This window comes from Panthera leo, chromosome C1 (genome assembly GCF_018350215.1).
Source record: "Panthera leo isolate Ple1 chromosome C1, P.leo_Ple1_pat1.1, whole genome shotgun sequence".
Taxonomy (NCBI): Eukaryota; Metazoa; Chordata; class Mammalia; order Carnivora; family Felidae; genus Panthera; species Panthera leo.
In genome coordinates, this window is record NC_056686.1 from 217,352,033 (window position 1) to 217,373,721 (window position 21,689).

The window sequence follows — 21,689 nt, forward strand, 5'->3', positions numbered from 1 at the left end:
GCATCTGACTTTGGCTCAGGTCGTTATCTCACGGTTTGTGAGTTCGCGCCCCTCATCCGGCTCCCTGCTGTCAGCGCAGAGCCTGCTTCAGATCCTCTCTCTCTCTGCCCCTTCCCCTCTGGTTCCCTCTCTCAAAATAAATAAACTTGAAAAAAGTTAATGCCAAAAAAATCCACCAGGGATGAAAAAAATATGCCCATTTTAAAGACGGGATAGCTGTGCCTTGCAGAACCATACTTGGGATTTTCCACTACTTGGGATTTTGATTTCCTTAAAGGACTGCGTTGAAATGGGGTCTTGATGACTGGGTTTTGGTGCTCTCTTCAATGTTGCGCATGTCACCCAGGCCCCTCCTGGTGGGGATACCCTAGCGGACTGCCCGAGGGCGGCGGCGTGCCAGGCGCAGGAAGAGACACCTGTCGGGGAGGGCTGCCTGACCACAGCTGGCACCGGGGGCTCTCCCGCCACTGCCGGCGGAGGACTCCGCGGGCTCTGGGCCCGCACAGGGAGCGGCTGGGCCCGTGCAGACAACATCGTCCACACCACGGTCTGGGGCCGCACCGCAGGGAGGGGTTCCGCTCGCGCCACAGTCGCCTCCCGCGCTCGCCTTGGCACACCGCCAGCCGGCTGCCTTGTTCCCGCCTCCCCGCCCACATTCCGGGCCAATCACGGCGCCGCCCCTGCCGGCGCCGACCAATGGGAGCCCCCGCCGGGCGGTGGGCGGGCCGCCGGCGTCCGTTACCCGACAGGCCCCGCGGCAGCACGCGGTGCGGGCTTCGCCTGGAGTCGGAGGCTGAGGTCGCGTTCTCGCGCGGCGGCGGCAGCGGCGGCGGCGACGCGGTTCCGAGGTGCGCTGGGCGTGGACGCGGGGCACAGGCCCGGGACCTGGGGGTCCGCAGCAGCGAAGTCCAGCGGTGGTCGGGCGTGGTGGCGAGGTCCCTCCGCTGCTGATGGCCGGGAGGTGTGAAGGAGGGCGTCCCCGGCGGCGGCTCCTCCGCGGGCCCCAAGGCAGGAGGCCGGGCGGGGGCCGGGTGGGGGCCGGGCTCGGGTTGGCCGCCAAGGCCCCGGGGTTGCGCGTTCCTGGGTGGCCCGGGCGTTCCAGAATCCCCCAATTTGGTACGTTTACGTTCAGCCCTGGGCGTGGCCCCCAGCCTCGCTTCACCAGCGCCGAGGCGCATTTGCACCCCAAAACCTGGCCTGGAGTGAAGTTACCGGACCTATCGCACAGGTGCGGTTACTTTCCCCGAGCAGGTGGACAGTCACCCGTATGTGCATCGGTGTGACACGTGTTCGAGGAGCCCTCGCAGCGGGCGGGCAGGCGCGTCCGGACAAGGAGACAGGTGGTGGACACCAGTCCCCCGGAAGTGTGGGGTGTTTGCCGGCCTGGCAGCGGTTCCCGGGCTGCGGGGGGGGGGGGGGTCGGGGAAGGGACCCCGCCGAACGGACGTTTAGGGTGGGACCCGAAGGTCAAGCAGGAGCGGGAGTTCTGGGTGGCCGCCCAGGAGGGGGATTCCCCGCGGAATGCACGTGGCAGACCTGTGCCAGGAAGGAGGCAGGTGTGTCTGGGACCAAGGTGCCAAGGTTAACGCAGAGCCCAGGCCCTTGGAGGGTCTCGCAGGAGATCCTACAGAGTTTTAGTCCTTATTCATCCAAAGAACAACAACCATCTGTTGCCGAGTTTTAAGCAATAGGTTGAGCCGATCAGATTTGCATTTTGGAAAGATTATTGCCGCCGTCCGTGTGGGAGTCTGTTGGCGCTTGACGCTGTGTCGGATGTTAAAAGTGACAAGACCTGGTAGGGATGAAGGAGGTGTCAAGGGAGAGTCCTGTGGTTCTGGCTTGGTTCTGGGATTGAAAACACGGGAGGGAATCGTTTGGGAAATGAGAACCGGGAGGACACAATAAAGATGGGTACATACCTAGGAGTGGAATTGCTGGGTCACGTGGGCATGTATTTAACTTATTTAGGAACTGCCAGATTGTTTTTCAAGCTGCCAGCCCCATTTTACATTCTCACCAACAATATATGAGGCTTCCAGTTTCTGCAAACCCTTGCCAACACTTATTTTCTGTGTGTGTTTTAAAAAATGATAATATAGCCATCCTAGAGGATATAAAGCATCTTTTTGTGGGTTTGATTTGCATTTCCCTAATACTGATATATTGAGTATCTTTTCATGTGTTTATTGGCCATTTGTACATCTTTGGAGAATTGTGTATTCAAACCTTTTTCTTGTCTTTTTGTTGAGTTCTGAGAGTTCTTTCTATATTATGGGTAGTAGACCCTTCTCAGATATAATGATTTACAAGTGTTTTTGTTGTACTAAAATATTTCTTTTTGTCAAAGTTTTTGACGTTGGGCATCTGTTCACATTTAAGAAGGAAGCCTGCACAATCAAGAAGAATGAAATCTTGCCATTTGCAACTAGGTGGATGGAACTGGAGGGTATTATGCTAAGCGAAATTAGTCAGAGAAAGGCAGATATCATATGACTTCACTCATATGAGGACTTTAAGATACGAAACTGATGAACATAAGGGAAGGGAAGCAAAAATAATATAAAAATAGGGAGGGGGACAAAACACAAGAGACTCTTAAATATGGAGAACAAACAGGGTTACTGGAGGGGTTGTGGGAGGGGAATGGGCTAAATTGGTAAGGGGCGTTAAGGAATCTACTACTGAAGTCATTGTTGCACTATGTGCTGTCTTGGATGTAAATTAAAAAAATAAATTAAAAAAAAAAAAAGAATGAAGCCTGCAACACATTGAATGAAGATTTGAATGCAGAGTCAGATATGAATGAGATCCCAGCTCGCTAAAACAGATATTAAAGAGATTTGCAAAATGTTAATGCCCTTCTTACTAATATATTTGAAAATACACATTTTTACATTTAAAATGTTACTTATGCTAAGTATTGGGTTTGTTAGTGTTAATAAATATCGAAGATTTTTCTATTTTAATTCTAATGTGGTAAGTATTAATAGATACTGTCCACATAAACAAATACTCCTTGAGGTTCTCAATACTTTTTAAGAATGTGAAGACTTTCTGAGCGCAAAAAATAAGAAACCACTGATGTATTGTAATGTCAGTTATTTTGATAAGCTAGCTTTCTGTTCGTCTTACTCTTTATTTTAAATATTTACCTGGAATTCCTAGAGTAGGATCTTTACTGACTTAAGTAAAATCCTGTAAGCCAGGAGTTACTAGGAATTTTTAAATGTGGTATAAAGTCCATAAATCCTTTAAATTATATGTGTGTGTATGTGCATTTTCTCAGGGAAGTTAAGTGTGTGATTTTTATCAAATCTTTGGAAACTCCATAACCCCAAAGGTTAACAACCATGAGCCAGTCTTAAGGCAGTAAAAATAACAAAAGGCTACTAAACTCTTGGTATTAGGCCAATTTTTTTCTGTTACTAGCTGAAAAAGAATCTCTGAAACATGAAATTAGAGGTTGAATACTTCCAGCCCAGATTATCTGTAAGCTTCACAACTGTATATCTATTTCAGTTTGTACATGTTACAGGCACTTAGAACTTACTATGTATAAAATGAACTCATCATCTCCCATCGCTTCCCATCCAAAAGAAAAATAATACAAAATTATTCCTTCTCCTTTGTTCCTAGTTGAGTGAGTGTACCACCAATGATGATGAGTTCACTTTGGTACATATTAAATATATCATCTTGTCTCCTCTTTTTACCCCTCTTTACCTGGGGGCCATCCCATATTTGTTTTTTTTTAATGTTTATTTATTTTTGAGACAGAGAGAGACACAGCATGAGCAGGCAAGGGGCAGAGAGACAGGGAGACACAGAAGGTGAAGCAGGCTCCAGGCTCTGAGCTGTCAGCACAGAGCCCGCCCGACGCGGGGCTCGAACTCACAAACTGTGAGATCATGACCTGAGCCGAAGCCGGACACTTAACCGACTGAGCCACCCAGGTGCCCCACCATATTTGTTTTTTTAACTGGAGATGCTCTTTTCCCTTTGAGATGCTCTTTCTTAGTGGTTAGCCCCTATGTGACCTTTATGATTTAGCTTAGATGTCACTTTCTTTATAAGATTTCCCTTACCTTTATCAACCATGCTATATTGTCGACTTAATTATCTGTGAAATTCAAAGTAGATGTAGGTTATATTTCTCTTACTAGGCTAGAATATTAGTTTTTATTGCTTTTTAAATACAACTGTCAGTTTTAAAAATTCCAAATGTGTTTGTGTGTGTGACATTATATCCTTTATGTCAAAATCAATATTAAATTGATATAGTAGTCACTATGATAGCAGACTCCTATTTGCATGTCTTTCAGATCTTAGTTTAAACGACAATGACAGTTCCTCAGGAAGGCCTTCCCTAACCCTAAGACTAGGGCAGGTCATTTTATGTCACACATAGCAATTTGTGTCTTTCCGAATCTCTAGAGTATAGAAATTTCCTAGAGTATTATTTCTTGGCCCCAATTAAGCTGTGGAATGTGTATTTTTAAAAAGTGTCCCAAGCGATTCTCATATTGGGCAAGTTTGAGAAAAGGGACCCTATAATAAAATTTATGTGCTCCCTCTCCATTCTCCCATCCCATGTTTGGAAATCACTTGTTATGTGTCCATCATGTTTCACAAGGGTGGAGACTAATCAACTGTGTATCCTCAACACTTAGCATATGACTTAACAAACAGATTCAGTCATTATTGCATTATGTATTTTTTTACATTTATTCAATATTATTTTTTATTTTATTTATTTTTTTATATTGAATTTTTATTTAAGAATGATTCTCTAGAGAAGGGTATACATTCCTGAAACTGGAATGGAACTTACTGGTAAGAGGGTAGGTATATGTTTGACATCATTAGAAACTTCCAAACAGTTTTTCAAAATAGTTTTAACAATTTGCATTCCCTCTAGCAGTGTTGTTATGAATTCCTGTTTGCCTGCACCCTCACCAATATTTGGTGTTAATCAGTGTTCTTTTTTTTTCTTTTTTGCCATTCTAGTGAGTGTGAAATGGTATGTTAGTGGTTTAAATTTGCACTTCCCTGATGACTAATGATGTTGAGCACTTTCCCATACATTTAAGAACATTCCGTATGCCTTATGTTATGTGTGTGAAGTAATGTCCAAGTGAAGCTTTTTTTAAAATTCGATTTGTGTGTGTTCTTTACATAATCTGGGTAACAGTCCTCTGTTGGATATGTAAATTGTAAATATTTTCTCCCAGTCTTTGTCTTGTCCTGTCACTTTTTTAGTGGTGTCTTTTGATGAGCAGCAGTTTTGAAATTTTGTGGAAGTTCAAATTAACACCTTTTTAGTTAATACCTTTTGTATTCTAAGAATATTCTAAGAAATCTTTGCCTACCCCAAAGTCGTGAATGTATTCTCCTATATTTCCTTGAGAAAATTTACAGGTTTGATTTTTACATTCAGAAATATGATCCACCTCACCTCTGTTACCATATATGATGTAAAGGAGGGGTCCAGGTATTTTTCTTCTCCCCTTCAAAAATCTGGTTGTGTCGGCACCATTTACTGAATATGCATCAGACCTTCCTTTCCACATTGAATTGAATTAGTGCCTTTCTCAAAACTAAAGTGGCTCTCTTTCTGGACTCTCATAATCTATTAGTTTAACATACTACATTGCAAATACTGTAGCTTCATAATAAGTCTTGAGATACATGTCATTTAACTTTCTTCTAAATTGTTTTGGCTATTATAGGTTTGTTGCATTTCCATATAAGTTTTTAATCAACTTGTCAACTTCTACCCCCAAAAAATTCTTCTGCAGTTTTGATTGAAATTGTGTTCAGTGTGTAGTTCAATTTGTAGAGAACAGATCTTAACAATACTGAGTCTCTTGATCCATGAACATGGTATATCTTTCCTTTTATTTAGTTCTGCCTTAATTTCTCTCAGTAGTATTTTGTAGGTTTCAACGTAAAAGTCTTATGCATTTTTCATTACATTTAACCAGTAAGTTTTTCATGTTTTTTGATGCTTTTGTAAATGATACTCTTAAAATTTTCATTTTCCAAATCTTTGTTGCTAGAATATAGAAATGCACTTGGCCTTTTATTTTTCAACCTTGCTAAATTCACCTATTAGTTGTAGTAGTTTCTTTATCTTTTTAGCTTTTGTCTGTGCATTATCATGTGGTCTGTGAATAAAGTAGTTTAACTTTTTTTTTCCTCTCCAGTCTGTATGCCTTTTATTTATTACATGGCTAATATCTCTAGTACATGAAATAAGTGGTAAGAGAACAAATGTTTTGTTTTTGGTAGAAATTACTCGATTTTTCACCATCAATCATGTTGTCCATATGGTTTTTTATTCTTTCAGCTTTTCTGTAGATACCCATTATTAGACTGAGGAAATTCCTTACTGGTTTTGGTTTACTGAGAGCTTTTACCATGAATAGGTTCTGAGTTTTGACAAATGTTTAATCAAATTCTTTTTCTGCATCTACTGAGAGAACCACGTGATTTTTCTACTTTAGTCCCTAACTTTGGTCAGTGACTGACGGCCTTCATATGTTGCTGGATTTGTTTTGCAAAAAAAGTTATTTTAGGATATGTGACTCTATGTGCTATTGGTATTTTTATTTTTTGCTTGCAGGTTCCTCAGGGTTTGGTAACAAGGTTATGCTAGATCTGTAAAACATATTGGGAAGACTTCCCTCTTCCTCACTTTTCTAAAGGACTTTGGTTACCAAAGTTGAATTCTGCCTTTATTTCTACCTTAGTAGACAAGTAGAATTCATCAATGAAACCATCTGCATCTGGAATTTTCTTTGAGGGAAAATTTTTAGTTATAGGCTTAATTTTCTTAAGAGATATAAGACTATTCATTAATTTAAAAAGGGGGGCTCTGTGTGGGTAGCTCAGTCGGTTAAGCGTCCTACCTCGGCTCGGGTCATGATCTCATGGTTTGTGAGTTTGAGTCCCACGTCAAGCTCTGTGCTGACACCTCAGAGCCTGCTTTGGATTCTGTGTCTCCCTGTCTCTTTCTTTTCCTCCCCCACTTGCACACTCTCTCTCTCTCTCTCTCTCAAAAGTAAATATTAAAAAAAGAGAGAGAGATGGGATTATTCACATTGTTTATTTCTTCTTATATATGTTTTGGAAGGTTGTAGTTTTCAAGGAAATGTGTCTGAATTGTAGAATTTATCAGATAATGTTGTTCATTGCATTTACCATTGTTTTAATGTCTGAAGGTTCTAGAATGTCTCCTTTATCATGTATGATATTGGCAATTTGCGTCTGCTCTTAAATGTTTTGTGTGGGTTTAATTTGTTCTAATTTTTCGAGTTTCTTAAGACAGATAACTGATGTTAGGGGTGCCTAGGTGGCTCAGTTGGTTAAGAATCTGACTCTTGGTTTTGACTCAGGTCACGATCTCATAGTCTGTGAAATCGAGCCCTGTGTCAGGCTCTGTGCTGATGCAAGCCTGTTGGGGATTCTCTCTCTCCCTCTCTCTCTGCCCCTGCCCTGCTCTCTTTCTCTCTTCCTCTCTCAAGATAAATAAATATTTTAAAATGATAATTGATTTTAAACCTTTTTTCTTTTCTGTTATAAGCTCTTAAAGCTATATATTTCCCTCTAAGCAGTACAACTTTTGATATGTTGTATTTTCATCATTTAGTTTAAAATATTTTCTAATTTCCATTGTGATATGGGTTTTTTTTGCCCATGAATTATTTACAAGTGTTTTGTTCAATTTCTAAATACTTGGGAAATTATTATCCTTTTAATTATTCTTAGTTGTACTGTAGTCAGAAAATGTACTCTCAAGCGTGTGGAAGATTCTGGCCATGATGTAGTAACGGACTAGATTTATCATGCTGCCATAAAACAACTTGAAGACTAGGCCACGGGTATGAAACAGCTGTTTCCAGGCAGTGCGGGACTGCGACTTCTTAAGGAAAGAAAACATACAGCATGAACCCTGTGGTAGCCTGGCTTCCTACCTGGAACACGTTTGCCAGGTCAGTGGCTTCGAACCAGGTACCGCAAGGTGTGCTAGCTTGCTCAGGCAATGAAACCACATTTGGTTGAGCCCTTGCCGTTGGAGTCACCACCTAGTTAAGCGTATGATAAACGCACTGGCACCTCCAAGATGTATGTGTCTTCTGCCAAATATGAGAATTGAGTGGGGATCTGGGAATCCTAGAGTCCTTGGTGGTGACACGCATCTCTGCAGTCCCTTTGGATGTGATATTGCTTGGATTTACCATTTCTTTTCCTAGGTAGAGGCATTTCTGATGCCTTCCACTTGGCTTTTCCCACCGTGTAATAGCCCTTACTCAATAGGTCAGGGAACCAGTGTGAGGAGTCTTTGCCAACTGTGCGTTCTGAAACTGGGCAAATAGCCACGGGATGGGTTCAGGGACCCGGTGCACCCACTACAAAATGGACCCAAGCTGAAATTGCACTGATCATCTGATCTCCGTAAGTCCCTACTCTGGTTGGAGGGCTGGGCCACAGTGACATTTTGGGTCTCCTAAAATCAGTGTCCGTGCAGAGCCAGTAGTCCCTGAAAGGTCTGATTATTTCCTTTTTTCCAGTATACAGTTAGCCTAGTAAAAGGCTATAAGTCCCTTTGGGAAAGGCTAGGAGAAAGATTAACGGTTTTAATTTTTGTTAGTGTATTTTTGGGGTCCTTCCTCAAAAGGACCCAGATTCCCCTTCATTCAAGGTTTTCTGGGTCTGTAAACTGGCACAAGCCTGGGAATTGATTAAGGGGTCAGGACTCTATTTTTATGACTCAGGTGAGAATTTTGTTCACTTGACCTAGAATTTTCCTGCTTATACAGATGAAATAAGAATTTAGTAGGCTTTGGGGAATCTGAGTAGCTCAGTCAGTTGAGTGTCCGACTCTTAATCTCAGCTCAGGTCTTGATCTCAGGGTCATGAGTTCAGGCCCCACATTGGGCTCAGTGCGGAGTGTGGAGCCTACTTCTGTGTCTCCCTCTCTGCCCCTAACCCGCTTGTGCTCTGTCTCTGTCTCTCTCAAAAATAAATAAACATTAAAAAAAATTTTTTTAAAGAATTTAGTAGGCTTGATAGGAATTGATATAGGATGGATCTTTGATGGCCTTTTAAATTTTTTCCTGACTGGTTTTCTGTTCAGCTTTTTCTGTTAAGTTTTTTATTATTTTCCTAGAAAATTACCTATTTTGGTTAAATTTTCATTTATCCATCAGAGATGTGTATAGCAATCTGGTTTTTTTTTAACTTTTTAAAAGTTTGCTTATTTTTGAGAGAGAGCGCAAGGGTGCAAGCAGGGGAGGGGCAGAGAGGGAAACGCAGAATCCGAAGCAGGCTCCAGGCTCTGAGCTGTTGGCATTGTGCCCGACGCGGGGCTCAAACCCACAAACCGCGAGATCATGGCCTGAGCCAGAGTTGGACACCTAACTGACTGAGCCACCCGAGCCCCACCAATCTCAGTTTTTAAAATAACTTTTTTTTTTTAGTTTATGTATTTGAGAGAGAGAGAGAATGAGCAGGGGAGGGGCAGAGAGGACGAGACAGAGAATCCCAGGCAGGCTCCATACTGTCAGTGTGGAACCCAGTGTGGGGCTCAAACTCACAAACCATGAGACCATAACCTGGGCTGAAACCAAGAGTCTGACACTGAACTGACTGAACCACCCAGGTGCCCCCAAAATTTTTTTAAAAATCTCTTATTAAAATGCTCCTTTTCTCATTGTGACTTAGTCCTTTCTCAGATTTGTCAGGTATTTATTTATTTTTTCAAAGAATAGCTTTTGGTTTTAGTTATTATTTTTCACTCTTTTTAAATCAGTCACTTCTGCTTTTGTCTTAACTAATTCTTTTTTGATTTAAGTACTTTCGATCTTTTCTATACTCTTTTTTTTTTTTTTTTTTTTTTTAAAGTAGGCTCCGTACCCATCGTGGGGCTTGAACTCGGGATCCTGAGCTCAAGAATTGGCTGTTGTATGGACTGAGGCTGGAGTTGACTGCTTATGATCGTAGTTCGTTAAGTTTGACTTAATAACAAGCATCTAAAGCTGTGGCTTCTTTCAGTCATAACTTTGGCCAGGTCCCATGTATTTAGAAAGTCTGTGCTCTCATTGTCACCAATTTGTTTTCACTTGTTGAAGTTTGTACTGCTTAGTAAGTAGCTAAGTCAGGATTCAAAGCTAGATCGCCTGTCTCCATGGAGTGAGCCCTTCTGCTTTATACAGCTGACCCCTGAACAACACGTGTTTGAACTGCATGGGACCGTTTATATTTTATGCAGAGTTTTTTCTAGATGGTACTCTACTGTATGTGTATTTCCTTATGAAATTCATAATAACTTTTTCATCTGTAGCTTACTTGGTGGTAAGAATACAGTATTTAGTGCATGTAACATACAAAATATGTGTTCATCAATTGTTCGGATTATTGGTAAGGCTTCCAGTCAGTGGTGGGCTTTTGTTAAGTTCGGGGGGAGTCAGGGTTACACATGGGGGCTCGGTGCTCCTAACCCCCGTGTTGTTCAAAGCTCAACTGTAATGTCTTCTCATTGTAGCACAGGACAAGTGAACCTCGATGATTTGTCCAGGGTCACCAATTGAAATAGTTCATGGAGAATTAGAACGAAATCAGGTTTTTTCTTCAAACTTCCCAGGAACCTTTGTAATACCTGGTCACCAGAATTCTGTGGAAGCTACCTTAGCTTTCTAGGGGTATAGACAGTGAAGATAACTAGGGGCCAGAAGTCCCAAGATGATTTTGTGTGTCGGCCGGACATTTCTTCTGCTGGCCTCTTCTGGGGTCATTCATGTAGCTCCTGGGGGGCCTTGATCTTCCCGTTAAGTGACTAACTTGGACTTCCTCACGTGGCAGCTGGATTCAAAGAGTCCTTGCCAATGACTTTTCTTTTTTTAATGTTTATTGTGACAGGGAGAGAGAGCACATGTGTGCGAGTGGGGGAGGGGGCAGAGAGAGAGGGAGAGAGAGAATCCCGAGCAGGCTCCGCGCTGTCAGCACAGAGCCTGACGCGGGGCTCGATCTCGCGAACCATGAGATCATGACTTGAGGCGAAGTCAAGAATCAGACACTTAACCAACTGAGCCACCCAAGACGCCCCTGTCAGTGCCTTTTAAAAACAGCGTTTTTGAGGTCTGTTTTACTCATTTCAAAAGTACAGTTTTAAAAACTCCGTCAAGTGGTGCAGTCATCACACCATAAATCAGCTTTAGAACATTTTAATCCCTCCAGTAAGATCCCTTATACCCATTTACAGTTAACTCCTCTTCCCATCCCCTGCCCCACGCAACCATTAATCTGCTTCCTGTGTCTATAAATTGCTTTTTCTGTACGCTTCACTTAAATGGAATCGTGAGTGTGTGATCTTTGTCCGACTTCTTTCATTCGGCGTGCTTTTGAGGTTACTCCAGGAGATTGCTTGCCTCGGTTTGTTCCTTTTGTTGCTGAAAGATGTTCCATTCTATGGATATACCATTTAATTGGGTTTTAATAGATCTATTAAAATTTGTAACATTTTTGAAACATTTTTGATCCAGGTTTGACATCAGTGGGCCATACTGTAGCCTTTAGTACTCATTTTTTTGGATTAAGACTTTTGGGTGGCCTAATACATTGTTTGCCTCTAATCTTTAATGTTTCTTGGAAATTTTAAAAGAATGTGTCATGTCTCTTTAAATAGTAGAATCTATTCTGTAGCTGTCAATTCACGTTTTTATGAAAGTTGTTCAAATGTCCTACCAGTTTTATCAGCCCTCTTTTTGAATCTTTGACTGTATAATTGCCATTTTGTCAAATTCTTGATTTTCTGATAGCGTTTTTAAATATAACGCCGAGTCTGTTCAATGTTTACACCTCTTCTAGAGGCAAATCCTTGGGAGATGCAGGCTGCCGCAGCGAAGCAGATAGCTCCTGGTAAAGCCTACCGCAGTAATGGAGGAAACGTCCGGAAAGGTGAGGGGCCAGGCCAGCTGGCTTTATTGCAGGTGGAGAGAGGGACCGAACGTAATCGAGCTAGATAGTTCTCCGGTGTTGCTATGTCTTCAAGCCTTCTTTGTGGCGAGGAGGTGGGATGCGGCACGGTTTTAATTTGGCAAACCCAGGTGACTTCTGGGGAATGTGGGCAGCCCACACAGGGGCTCTCAGGTAAAGGGCAGAGGCGGGGAAGAAATGGTGAGCCAGGAGAGAGGGTTTCTGTCCGACCGGGCCTTCAGGAACTCCTGGCGGGAAGTAGCCTGCAGGGCGATGAGTGGAAGGTGGGCAGGTTGACCTCGCCGCCCAAGTGGCAGATGTTGTCTTCACACAGACCTGGAGTTTCTTTTTCTGTGGTAATGGTACGTGAGAAAACAAGAAACAAGAGCAGAAGAAGCAGGGCGACCGAGCTTTATGTACTTACGAATATATGTGGTTTCAACACAGATGCACACACACACAGAACACAGAATTCAGATAAAATATAGGAGAATATTTTTGCAATCGTGTGGTAGAGAAAGCCAGCGAGACAAAACCCAGAAGTCAGAGAAGAAGAGACCGATCCATTTAGCTATCTTAAAAACCACAGTGTGACAAGATTTTATAGAAAATTCAAAGCTAAGCAGTAACCTCGGAAAAAGTCACTCATATTATAAATCTAAAAAACAAAGGATTAGTATCCAGAATGCATAACGAAGTCCTATACAGATCCTGCAGGAAAGCATAGAATGTGACAGTGACGCTCACCCTGCTGGCCTGGGCTCCAGCCCCGTGTTTGTGATAGTTCGCTAGACATTCACATCTGGCTGTTTTATCCCTCACCTTCAACTCTGCTTGCTTGGAACTGAACTCGTTGTCTCCTCCCTCCCACCCTGCTCTTGCCCTGCTCTTCTTCACAAAGTGCCTGTCCCTCTAGCCCCACGTTTTTCCATGCAACTGTAATACCACGTGGTAAACCTTAGCGTTATCTCAGAATGATGTTCAAGCAGGTGGTACCCGGTGGGCAGTCAGGAAATCAGTTGAGCTGATTGTGACGAGCTTTTTTGAAATATATGAAATAGAGCAGAAAATAGCAAAATACATCAGGCATAGAGTAGTTACTGTTCTATAAACTTTTTGTTTCACTTATGCACATATGTATGTACGTGTACTGGATCTTGATAGAAAACGTAATTCCGATTATGTTCTTAGTCAACAAAATTTTTTTAAAATTCTTTTTAATGTTTATTTTTGAGAGAGCGAGACAGATGCGAGTCCAGGAGGGGCAGAAAGACAGGTAGACAGAGAATCTGAAATAGGCTCCAGACTCTGAGCTGTCAGCACAGAGCCCGATGGGGGGGGGGGGGCGCTCCACCTCAGGAGCCCTGAGATCATGTCCTGAGCCGAAGTCGGACGCTAACTGACTGAGCACCGTCCCCCACCCCCGGCGCCCCAGTCAACAAAATTTTCAAAGCCATTACCTCTCCGTCATCTACCATTCCCAGTGGACCTCCAGGCCTTGCCAGCTGTGGCACTTCTCAGTCCCACTTGTACACTTGGTCTGTGTGCCTCCATCCCCCCTTCAAGCCTCCGTTCTTACTGTTGCCAGGGGTGTCCAAACTTCCTTCCGTTCCCTTTTAAGAAGCTTTCAGGAGTTGTCTGTTGCCTTAGAATAAGAGCCGAACTCCTGAGCACATCCTGAAAGGCCCCTTCTGCTCATAGCTGCTGTCATTTCCATGGAGCTGTTCGACTCCAAACAGAGTGGCTTACAGTTTCCCAAAAATGCTGTGTTCTGTCATGTAGCTAAATTTGTACCATGCAGTTTGATTTGCCTAAAATAACCGTCTATTTTGTTTCAAAAGTGATTTGCCTAAAATAACTATTTTGTTTCGAAACACTTTTTAAATGTAAAGTTTTCTCTGAAGGTTGCTTCTCCTTTCTTCTCAAGCATTTGCCTGCTCATTAATACAACTGTGCCGGCACTCTGCAGCCGCGTCACATTCGTATGTACGTTTCCTATCTGTGACCCTATGGAAGCCATGAGTGTTTGGGTGCGGTGCCTGTGTCTTCTTTCCTTTGTTTTTGAAATGCCTGAGGCTGTCATTAGGAGCCACCCAAAGATTACAGAGTGGCTGTCTTATAAATAGTAAACACCTTGCCATTGAAAGAGTTCTAGAAGAACCTTGGCTATTAGTCAGCTGGAGCTACCATAGACTGGGTGGCTTGAACCACACACATTTTTTTTTTTTGCAGTTCTGGAGGGTAGAAGTCAAAATCAGGGTGCCAGCCTAGTCAGGTTCTGGCAGGGGCTCTCTTCCTGGCTTGTGGATGGCCTCCTCCTTGCCGTGTCCTCACACAGTGGCGAGAGTGAGCTTTCTGGTGTGTCTCCCATCCTGGGGGCCCCATCCTCATGACCTCATGTAGCCCCAATTACCTCCCAAAGGCCCATCTCCAGTTATCGTCACGCTGGGAGTCAAGGCTTCAACATTCAAGTTTTGAGGGGGACAAGATTCAGTCCATAGCAGCAACCATAAGGGATATTTGTCATGGGCAATGTAAAAAGAACCCCTACATTGGGAAGAGCTTTGATCAGATCGTGTCTGAGGTCACTTCTAGTGTGAAGAGTTTGTAATGCTACTGCTGCCAACATTTTCTTCTTTTTTTTTTATTAATCAGATGAACCTTCTAACCCTAAGAAAGCAAATGTGTTCTTCTCTTCCAATGGTTGTAATGAAGCCAGATCGGCTTTTCTTGACGATGGCTGGGATTCCTTGGGACCAGATCAAAGAGCTGATGACACGGAAGTGAGCAGTACTGACGCAGTGGACTTCCTGGAGCCATCTTGTCCTGGGAGCCTGGACGCCAGCAGAGGGCGCACTCACTCACAGTCCAGTGAGTTCGAAGACAGTGCCGACTGTGCTTTCTTGAATGAAACATACTCCATACATTTTTCCGAGTCAGAACGAAAGAATGAAAGTCTCATTCACTTAACTTCAGAATTGGATTCTGAAATGCAGAACACAGAAGGGGTGTGTTTTGATATTTTGGAGCATCAAGGTATTAAGATGATTGGCTTGGAAAGAACCTGCAAGATTTCAGATGACGATTATAAAGAAACTGCCGAAGATGAGCAGAAGCATGAGATCGACGAGGACTCCCAGCAGGAGTATCATAGTGCAGAGGAACAAGAACACATAAGTGCTCATGTATCTTTTGACCAGACGAAAACATTAAACACACCTGATCTGGAGGTTGTTGGGTTAAGAAATTCGGGTTATGAAGCTGAGTGTGCTAGCCATCTAGACGGTAATCGTGTCGAGTTGGCAAGTGATTCTAGCATCTTTTTAGATTCAGTTGATGTTTATGGACAAGAAGATGCACCCCGTGGCTCCAAGTTTCAGAATTCTGTTGTGTTAAGAGAATATCACGAACCAAAGCATGGCATGTGTAAGGAACAAGAGACTAGTTTAATGTACCACACGGTATTTGATGAAATTGTACTAGGGAGCAGTCCCCTTGAAAATTGGGAATCTCGATCTAAGAGTAGTTTCTTGAACCCTCAGAAAGCACTAAAAGCTACAACCTATATCGGCAAAATGAAATGTCAAATAATCGAAAGTAAAGATTTTTGTGGGAATGAAATCGTTGAGAACCAAAAGTTGCACCACCTTGGAAATCCTAGCACATTACAAGAAGACAGAGCTTTACAGGTGTTACTCCAACCCGGTCAAGATTGTCAGACTTCCTGGACCTCTGCTGTTGATGATTCAGTAATTTCTCCCTGTGGATATTCACATTATAGAAGCCTACAAAATACCCCCAACCCAGCCTTAGATGTTTCCGTTACTACCCCGAGGATTACAGCCAGAGATCATGAAGCAGTGGATGAGATCTCCCTAAAAGCTGCTGATGACAGCACCACAAATAACTCGTGTTTTCCCAGCATAGAAGGAACACGTCCTGAGTTGGTGATGGATGCGGCAAGTGACAGAGTCACGGTTCATCAGACGGTGGACGTTTGCGCTGACTTTAGGGCTTGTTTCACAACCAGCAGGGCAACGAGTGCGAGACCTTCTGTGGTATCTACGTCAAGCAATACAGACATAACCATGATGAACAAAAGGCGGCCTGGGGAGTGGCAGGGTGAGAGACACAGAAGTGTGGCCTGTAATACAGATGGGCCACACAGCCGAGATCATGAAGACCCGCCGGTGACGATGAGCAGAGGACCCCTGGGGAACTCTCTCTCAGTTGACAGTTCAGAGCCTAATGGAAATCTCCTAAACAAGGTAAAGCCAATGTAACTCATAAGAAAATTTTATTTGACCTTATATGAAGGCAGTGTATGTTATAATTCAGCAAATTATGATGGGGGTTCCTGAGGCTTTTGTGAGAAAATGCCGGATGAGGGGAAACGGCGAACAGATTGCTACCAAACTGTAGCCGCCTTTGGCGGCAGCTATTGATGCAAAGTCAGTTAGAAAGTGGATTTTACGTTTCACCAGTTGGGAACTCCAGATACGACGTATGTTGCTTGTCATATCTTTCTAATTTAGTTTTAAAACATGTTTTCCAGGATTCCCGGGAATTAAGAAAAACATCTGCTATCACAGACTTAAAGAAACATCCTGAAAGGTAAGTCAGATGTATAAACTTAACAGATATACATGGGGAAGAGAATCAGAAGAATAATTTGCTTTTTTGTAAGGTATTTAACCATATAGAATAATAGCTAAAAAAGACCTTAAGAGATCATCCGCTTCAGCCATTTGCTTTCGAACAAATAAATATTAGGATAACGTATAATGTTAAAGCTTTTCACTTACTAAGATTCAGTCTCAGTAATTCCTTCAGAAACTCACGGCGTCTTATTCTATTTATTCTACCCAAATCTGCATGAATTTAAGTACTCCATTTTCTTTCATTTTCTACCCCTATAGACCAAAACAAAATAGCACCGATGAAAACCTTCACACATTGGAAGAAGTAAATAGCTACTTTCACTGGAGTATTTTAATCTTGATTTTAATTCATTGTGTAATTTATTCTGCATCCGTGGAGAACCGCGTTGCGGGTTTGAAGGGGAAAGGGGAGGTCTCTCGGAAGCCAAGCTAGTTGTCATGCTCTGAGGTCATTTACTTTTTCCTTCCTTCATTCTTCGTTCTCCTAATGGGTTTAATCTGGTATCCAGTCCTCTAAAATTAAATGGAAGCGCTCATTTCCCATGGCAGAGGTGTTGAGAACGGCAGGAAGTGACAACCAGTAGCAAGGGAAGAATTACTAACCAAGAACTATTAACGTTCGAAAAATAATAGTGAGTTGAGGCTTTTTGATCTATTTACAGTAAAATATTTGCTTATGATAATGACCCTTAATTAATAAACATGTAAATCACGTCTGTATGAAAGAGAGAACGCATTTAAGAACCGTTTCCATCCAGAATGCTCGCAACTTTAAAAAATGTGGGTCAAGGCTTGAGTTAGGTTGAAAGTCTTCTGATTATGGATGAATAAAATTGATACTTTACTTTGGAATCCTTTTTCGGTAAAAGAAAGCGTACATCGGAAAATTTTTTACTTCTCTGACTTTTAGAAAGAGTATGTTTAGCTTCGACTTGACATCCTTGTCTTCTGAAGCTGTGGTGTGTTCGTGCGGCCTTTCCGTCCACAGTAGAAATTGATCGAAGCCTGGCAGGAAAAGGGAAGAAATGTTCAAATGTTTCAGAGGCGCGTCGTTACCGGAGAAAGATGTTTGGAATCTGACCTAACCCCGTCTTTTATTTTCCAGGGAATCTCCGCCTTGTGAAGAGGCGGGGAGGGGTTCGGCCTCCCGGTGCTGTGAGGACGCGAGGCGAAGAGCCGCGAGGGCAGAGCTGCACCTCCTGCACCTTCACTACCAGCTGTGTCAGCGCCACTGCAGTGACGTTTACAAGCTTGTCACGGAAAACAGGGAGGGATTCAGCAGGTGATTGTTCATTGTAGGTCTGTATCTTGGGAATTTACCGCAGGCTTTAGATGTACACCAGAAGGCATCCTTAGTTTCTCTTTTCGAAAGGCAGAATGAGGGGAGGTCGTATCCGGTTCTGTTAGCTGGCCTGGGGGTAGCGGGCTTCCAAAAGGAATACGTTGCGACTTCGCGGAGAGGCAGCGGCGTATGTTGGGAGGAGGCGTCCGGCCAAAAGATAGAGCTGACGGGTTGCTGTTGCTGTTGTTTCATAAAGTCCCAAGTATGGCTGAAGTCAGTTGGAGGGTTTTGCGTGACATTCTGCCACATCCTCTCTAGCCTGTAGGTGGAGGGTTGCTGTGCCGCCCCTAGAAAAACATCTTCTTTGGTTCCTTTTCTCTTACTAACCATTCCGAAGAAAAAAAATCTGTATAGACCTGGTAGAGTTCGAACTCGGGGTGTAACATAATCCAGTAGTGTTCAGTGGATGACCTGTGCCTAAGTGGTTTTGTAAATTGGACTTCCGAACAGGAACCTGTGGAGTAACTGTGCTAAGAAGCAATTAGGATCAGCACTACTGTCTGTTTGGGGAGACTTGAAGGTTAGGTACGAGAGCTTGAAGGACAGAATACACAAGGGCAGGCCGCTGGAGGAGCTGCCCCCGCTGTCTGTGGAATCGAAGCTACTATCGACCTTTTCTGCTTTGGCTTTCGCGGTATGTTTGTGCGTTTTAGAATTCAGATTTTACTTCATTTACACAGAATACATCTTAAACTAAGAGATTGTTCTTCCCTTTGCTCTCTTTCCAGCTAATGAAAGAGGAATCACACGTGTAAGTTATGGTTTCATCCAATGTAGAATTCATTAGATCTTAAAAACTGCTTAATTCGGTTAACTTTCAGTTTTCTGTTGGTTCTTTTTCAGAACACTGACAGATTCCTTCACGAAGTGTTTCTCTGTTTAGCTTTTCAGGAGCAGATTCTGAACTAGATAATCAAAGTACATGTGATGTTGACGTCCCTTCACGCCTAAAAAAGACTCCGTCTCAAGTGAGATTTTTAAAAAGTAGTTGATCGGGGTAAATCTTTAATTTTATGGCTTAAGCAAAGAAAACTGTAATGTTCGGAAGCCCTCACGTCTTTCTTTTCACTCGGCTCACTTTGTGTACTACCATTTGAGGGATGTAACTGGGTCGAAGGAACTTAATGTCCTGATCAGACCGATGTCAGCAGCGTATGTTCAGTGGGGTGACCATATATAACTTAGCATCAAACCAGGAGACTTCTGAGGGTGGAAGGCAGTGACGTTAATGACTCCCTGTGACAGGTGTAAACCTGAACTGCATCAGGCAGACCAGGCCGTGTGGCCACCATCATAGTGTGATCCAGGGTGGTTAAAACTAAAAAATTGTTGCCCGTATCTCAGGAGGTAAAGTAATATCTCCTTCATTTTAGACCAGGCAGAGGTTTAATTCCTTCATTATTGAATTGATAAAAATAGTTTCTAAATGCCTTCCGTAGGTTTTCTTCATCTCTTTTGTTCCCCTAAGGAATTGTCTGTCAGATGGCAGTCTGTGCGAGAGCACTCTGCAAATTGTGAAGTGATACAGAAACACAGGTTTTGGTCCATTGTCAAGTGAGGCAATGGCGTAGAAAAGCTAAAGTTTATTTCTGTTTTCTGATTTTGCTCTTAACCCTGAGGTTATATTATTTGGGTAGTCTTAAATGAAAAGATGCATTTCGAGGCCAAAAGTAAAATACTTACTATTGAGTTATATACTTTTCTATTAACACATGATTAAAAGCAAATTACTTTAGCAAATGATGTGTTCCATTGTCTGCTTGTTTAAAAAAAGTCTCAGTTATCCACAAACAGATCTACAGCCAGATTTTTACATCCTCACATTTCTCACATAGTTTGTTAAAACATGTTAATTTAGTAATATATAATGTTCTGGAGGATTTTTTTTCATCACTGTAGTGGGAACAGTGATATAACCTGCTTATTTGGGGACAACAGTATTGTCTTTAAAAATACAAGATGCATGGGAATGCAAATTGGTGCAGCTGCTCTGGAAAGCAGTGTGGAGGTTCCTCAGAAAATTAAAAATAGACCTACCCTATGACCCAGCAATAGCACTGCTAGGAATTTATCCAAGGGATCCAGGAGTGCTGATGCATAGGGGCACTTGTACCCCAATGTTTATAGCAGCACTCTCAACAATAGCCAAATTATGGAAAAAGCCTAAATGTCCATCAACTGATGAATGGATAAAGAAATTGTGGTTTATATACACAATGGAGTACTACGTGGCAATGAGAAAGAATGAAATATGGCCTTTTGTAGCAACGTGGATGGAACTGGAGAGTGTGATGCTAAGTGAAATAAGCCATACAGAGAAAGACAGATACCATATGGTTTCACTCTTATGTGGATCCTGAGAAATTTAACAGAAACCCATGGGGGAGGGGAAGGAAAAAAAAAAAAAAAAGAGGTTAGAGTGGGAGAGAGCCAAAGCATAAGAGACTGTTAAAAACTGAGAACAGACTGAGGGTTGAAGGGGGGTGGGAGGGAGGGGAGGGTGGGGGATGGGTATGAGGAGGGCACCTTTTGGGATGAGCACTGGGTGTTGTATGGAAACCAATTTGACAGTAAATTTCATATATTAAAAAAAAAAAATACAAGATGCAGTTGGTGGGAATGTAAAACGGGTGCAGCCGCTCTGGAAAACAGCATGAAGGTTCCTCAAAAAATTAAAACTCCATCTACCCTATGACCCAGCAATAGCACTGCTAGGAATGTACCCAAGGGATCCAGGAGTGCTGCTGCATAAGGACACTTGTACCCCAACGTTTATAGCAGCACTTTCAGCAATAGCCAGATTATGGAAAGAGCCTAAATGTCTACCAACTGACAAATGGCTAAAGAAGAGGTGGTTTATATATACAACGGAATACTACTTGGCAGTGAGAAAGAATGAAATCTGGCCATTTGCAGCAATACGGCTGGAACTGGAGGGTATTGTGCTAAGTGAAATAAGTCAGGCAGAGAAAGACAGATACCATATGTTTTCACTCATATATGGATCCTGAGAAACTTAACAGAAGACCATGGGGGAGGGGGAAAAAAAAGTTATAGAGAGGAAAGGAGGCAAACCATAAGAGACTCTTAAAAACTGAGAACAAACGGAGGGTTGATTGGGGGGTGGAGGAGAGGGGAGAGTGGGTGATGGGCAGGTAAGAGGGCACCTGTTGGGATGAGCCCTGAGTGTTGTATGGAAACCAGTTTGACAGTAAATTATATTTAATAAAAAAAATATTAGAAAAAATAAATAATACTAGGTGCAGATATAACAATTTTTATAATCTTAGTTTGGGCTTTAAGACAATACCTATTATAATAGGTTGGGATGAAATTAAATTGACAGGTTATATGTGAAAACCAGTATAGTGTAGGATAGTGTTTCTAAATTTCAGCTACTCGTGTACTATCTTCACAATTTTTCATAGCTGTGTATTACCTATAATGTTGTTTGCTTTGTATTTTTCTTTAAATGAGTCTCCTTTTAAAATAATGTGTAAACGCCAGTCAGAGTGGCCAAAATGAACAAATCAGGAGACTGTAGATGCTGGAGAGGATGTGGAGATACGGGAACCCTCTTGCACTGTTGGTGGGAATGCAAATTGGTGCAGCCGCTCTGGAAAGCAGTGTGGAGGTTCCTCAAAAAATTAAACATAGACCTACCCTATGACCCCCAGCAGTAGTACTGCTAGGAATTCACCCAAGGGATA

General features: G+C 42.7%; 1 protein-coding gene across 7 annotated transcripts in view; it reads left to right on the forward strand.

The window, feature by feature from the left end:
* Positions 1-781: 781 nt before the first annotated feature.
* RBM44 (RNA binding motif protein 44) overlaps positions 782-21,689 on the forward strand; it is a 48,347-nt gene continuing 27,439 nt past the window's right edge. For 3 of the 7 annotated variants that reach the window (XR_006205788.1, XM_042950701.1, XM_042950706.1), the window contains exons 1-8: positions 855-961; positions 11,869-11,958; positions 14,632-16,244; positions 16,532-16,590; positions 17,743-17,919; positions 18,430-18,613; positions 18,708-18,730; positions 18,863-18,947. Coding sequence is in view for 6 of the 7 variants with exons in the window: in XM_042950701.1 (XP_042806635.1) it covers positions 11,886-11,958; positions 14,632-16,244; positions 16,532-16,590; positions 17,743-17,919; positions 18,430-18,613; positions 18,708-18,730; positions 18,863-18,947 (2,214 nt within the window). In the remaining variant the exon portion in view is untranslated. The other 4 variants (XM_042950703.1, XM_042950702.1, XM_042950704.1 and 1 more) reach the window with 4 other exon arrangements.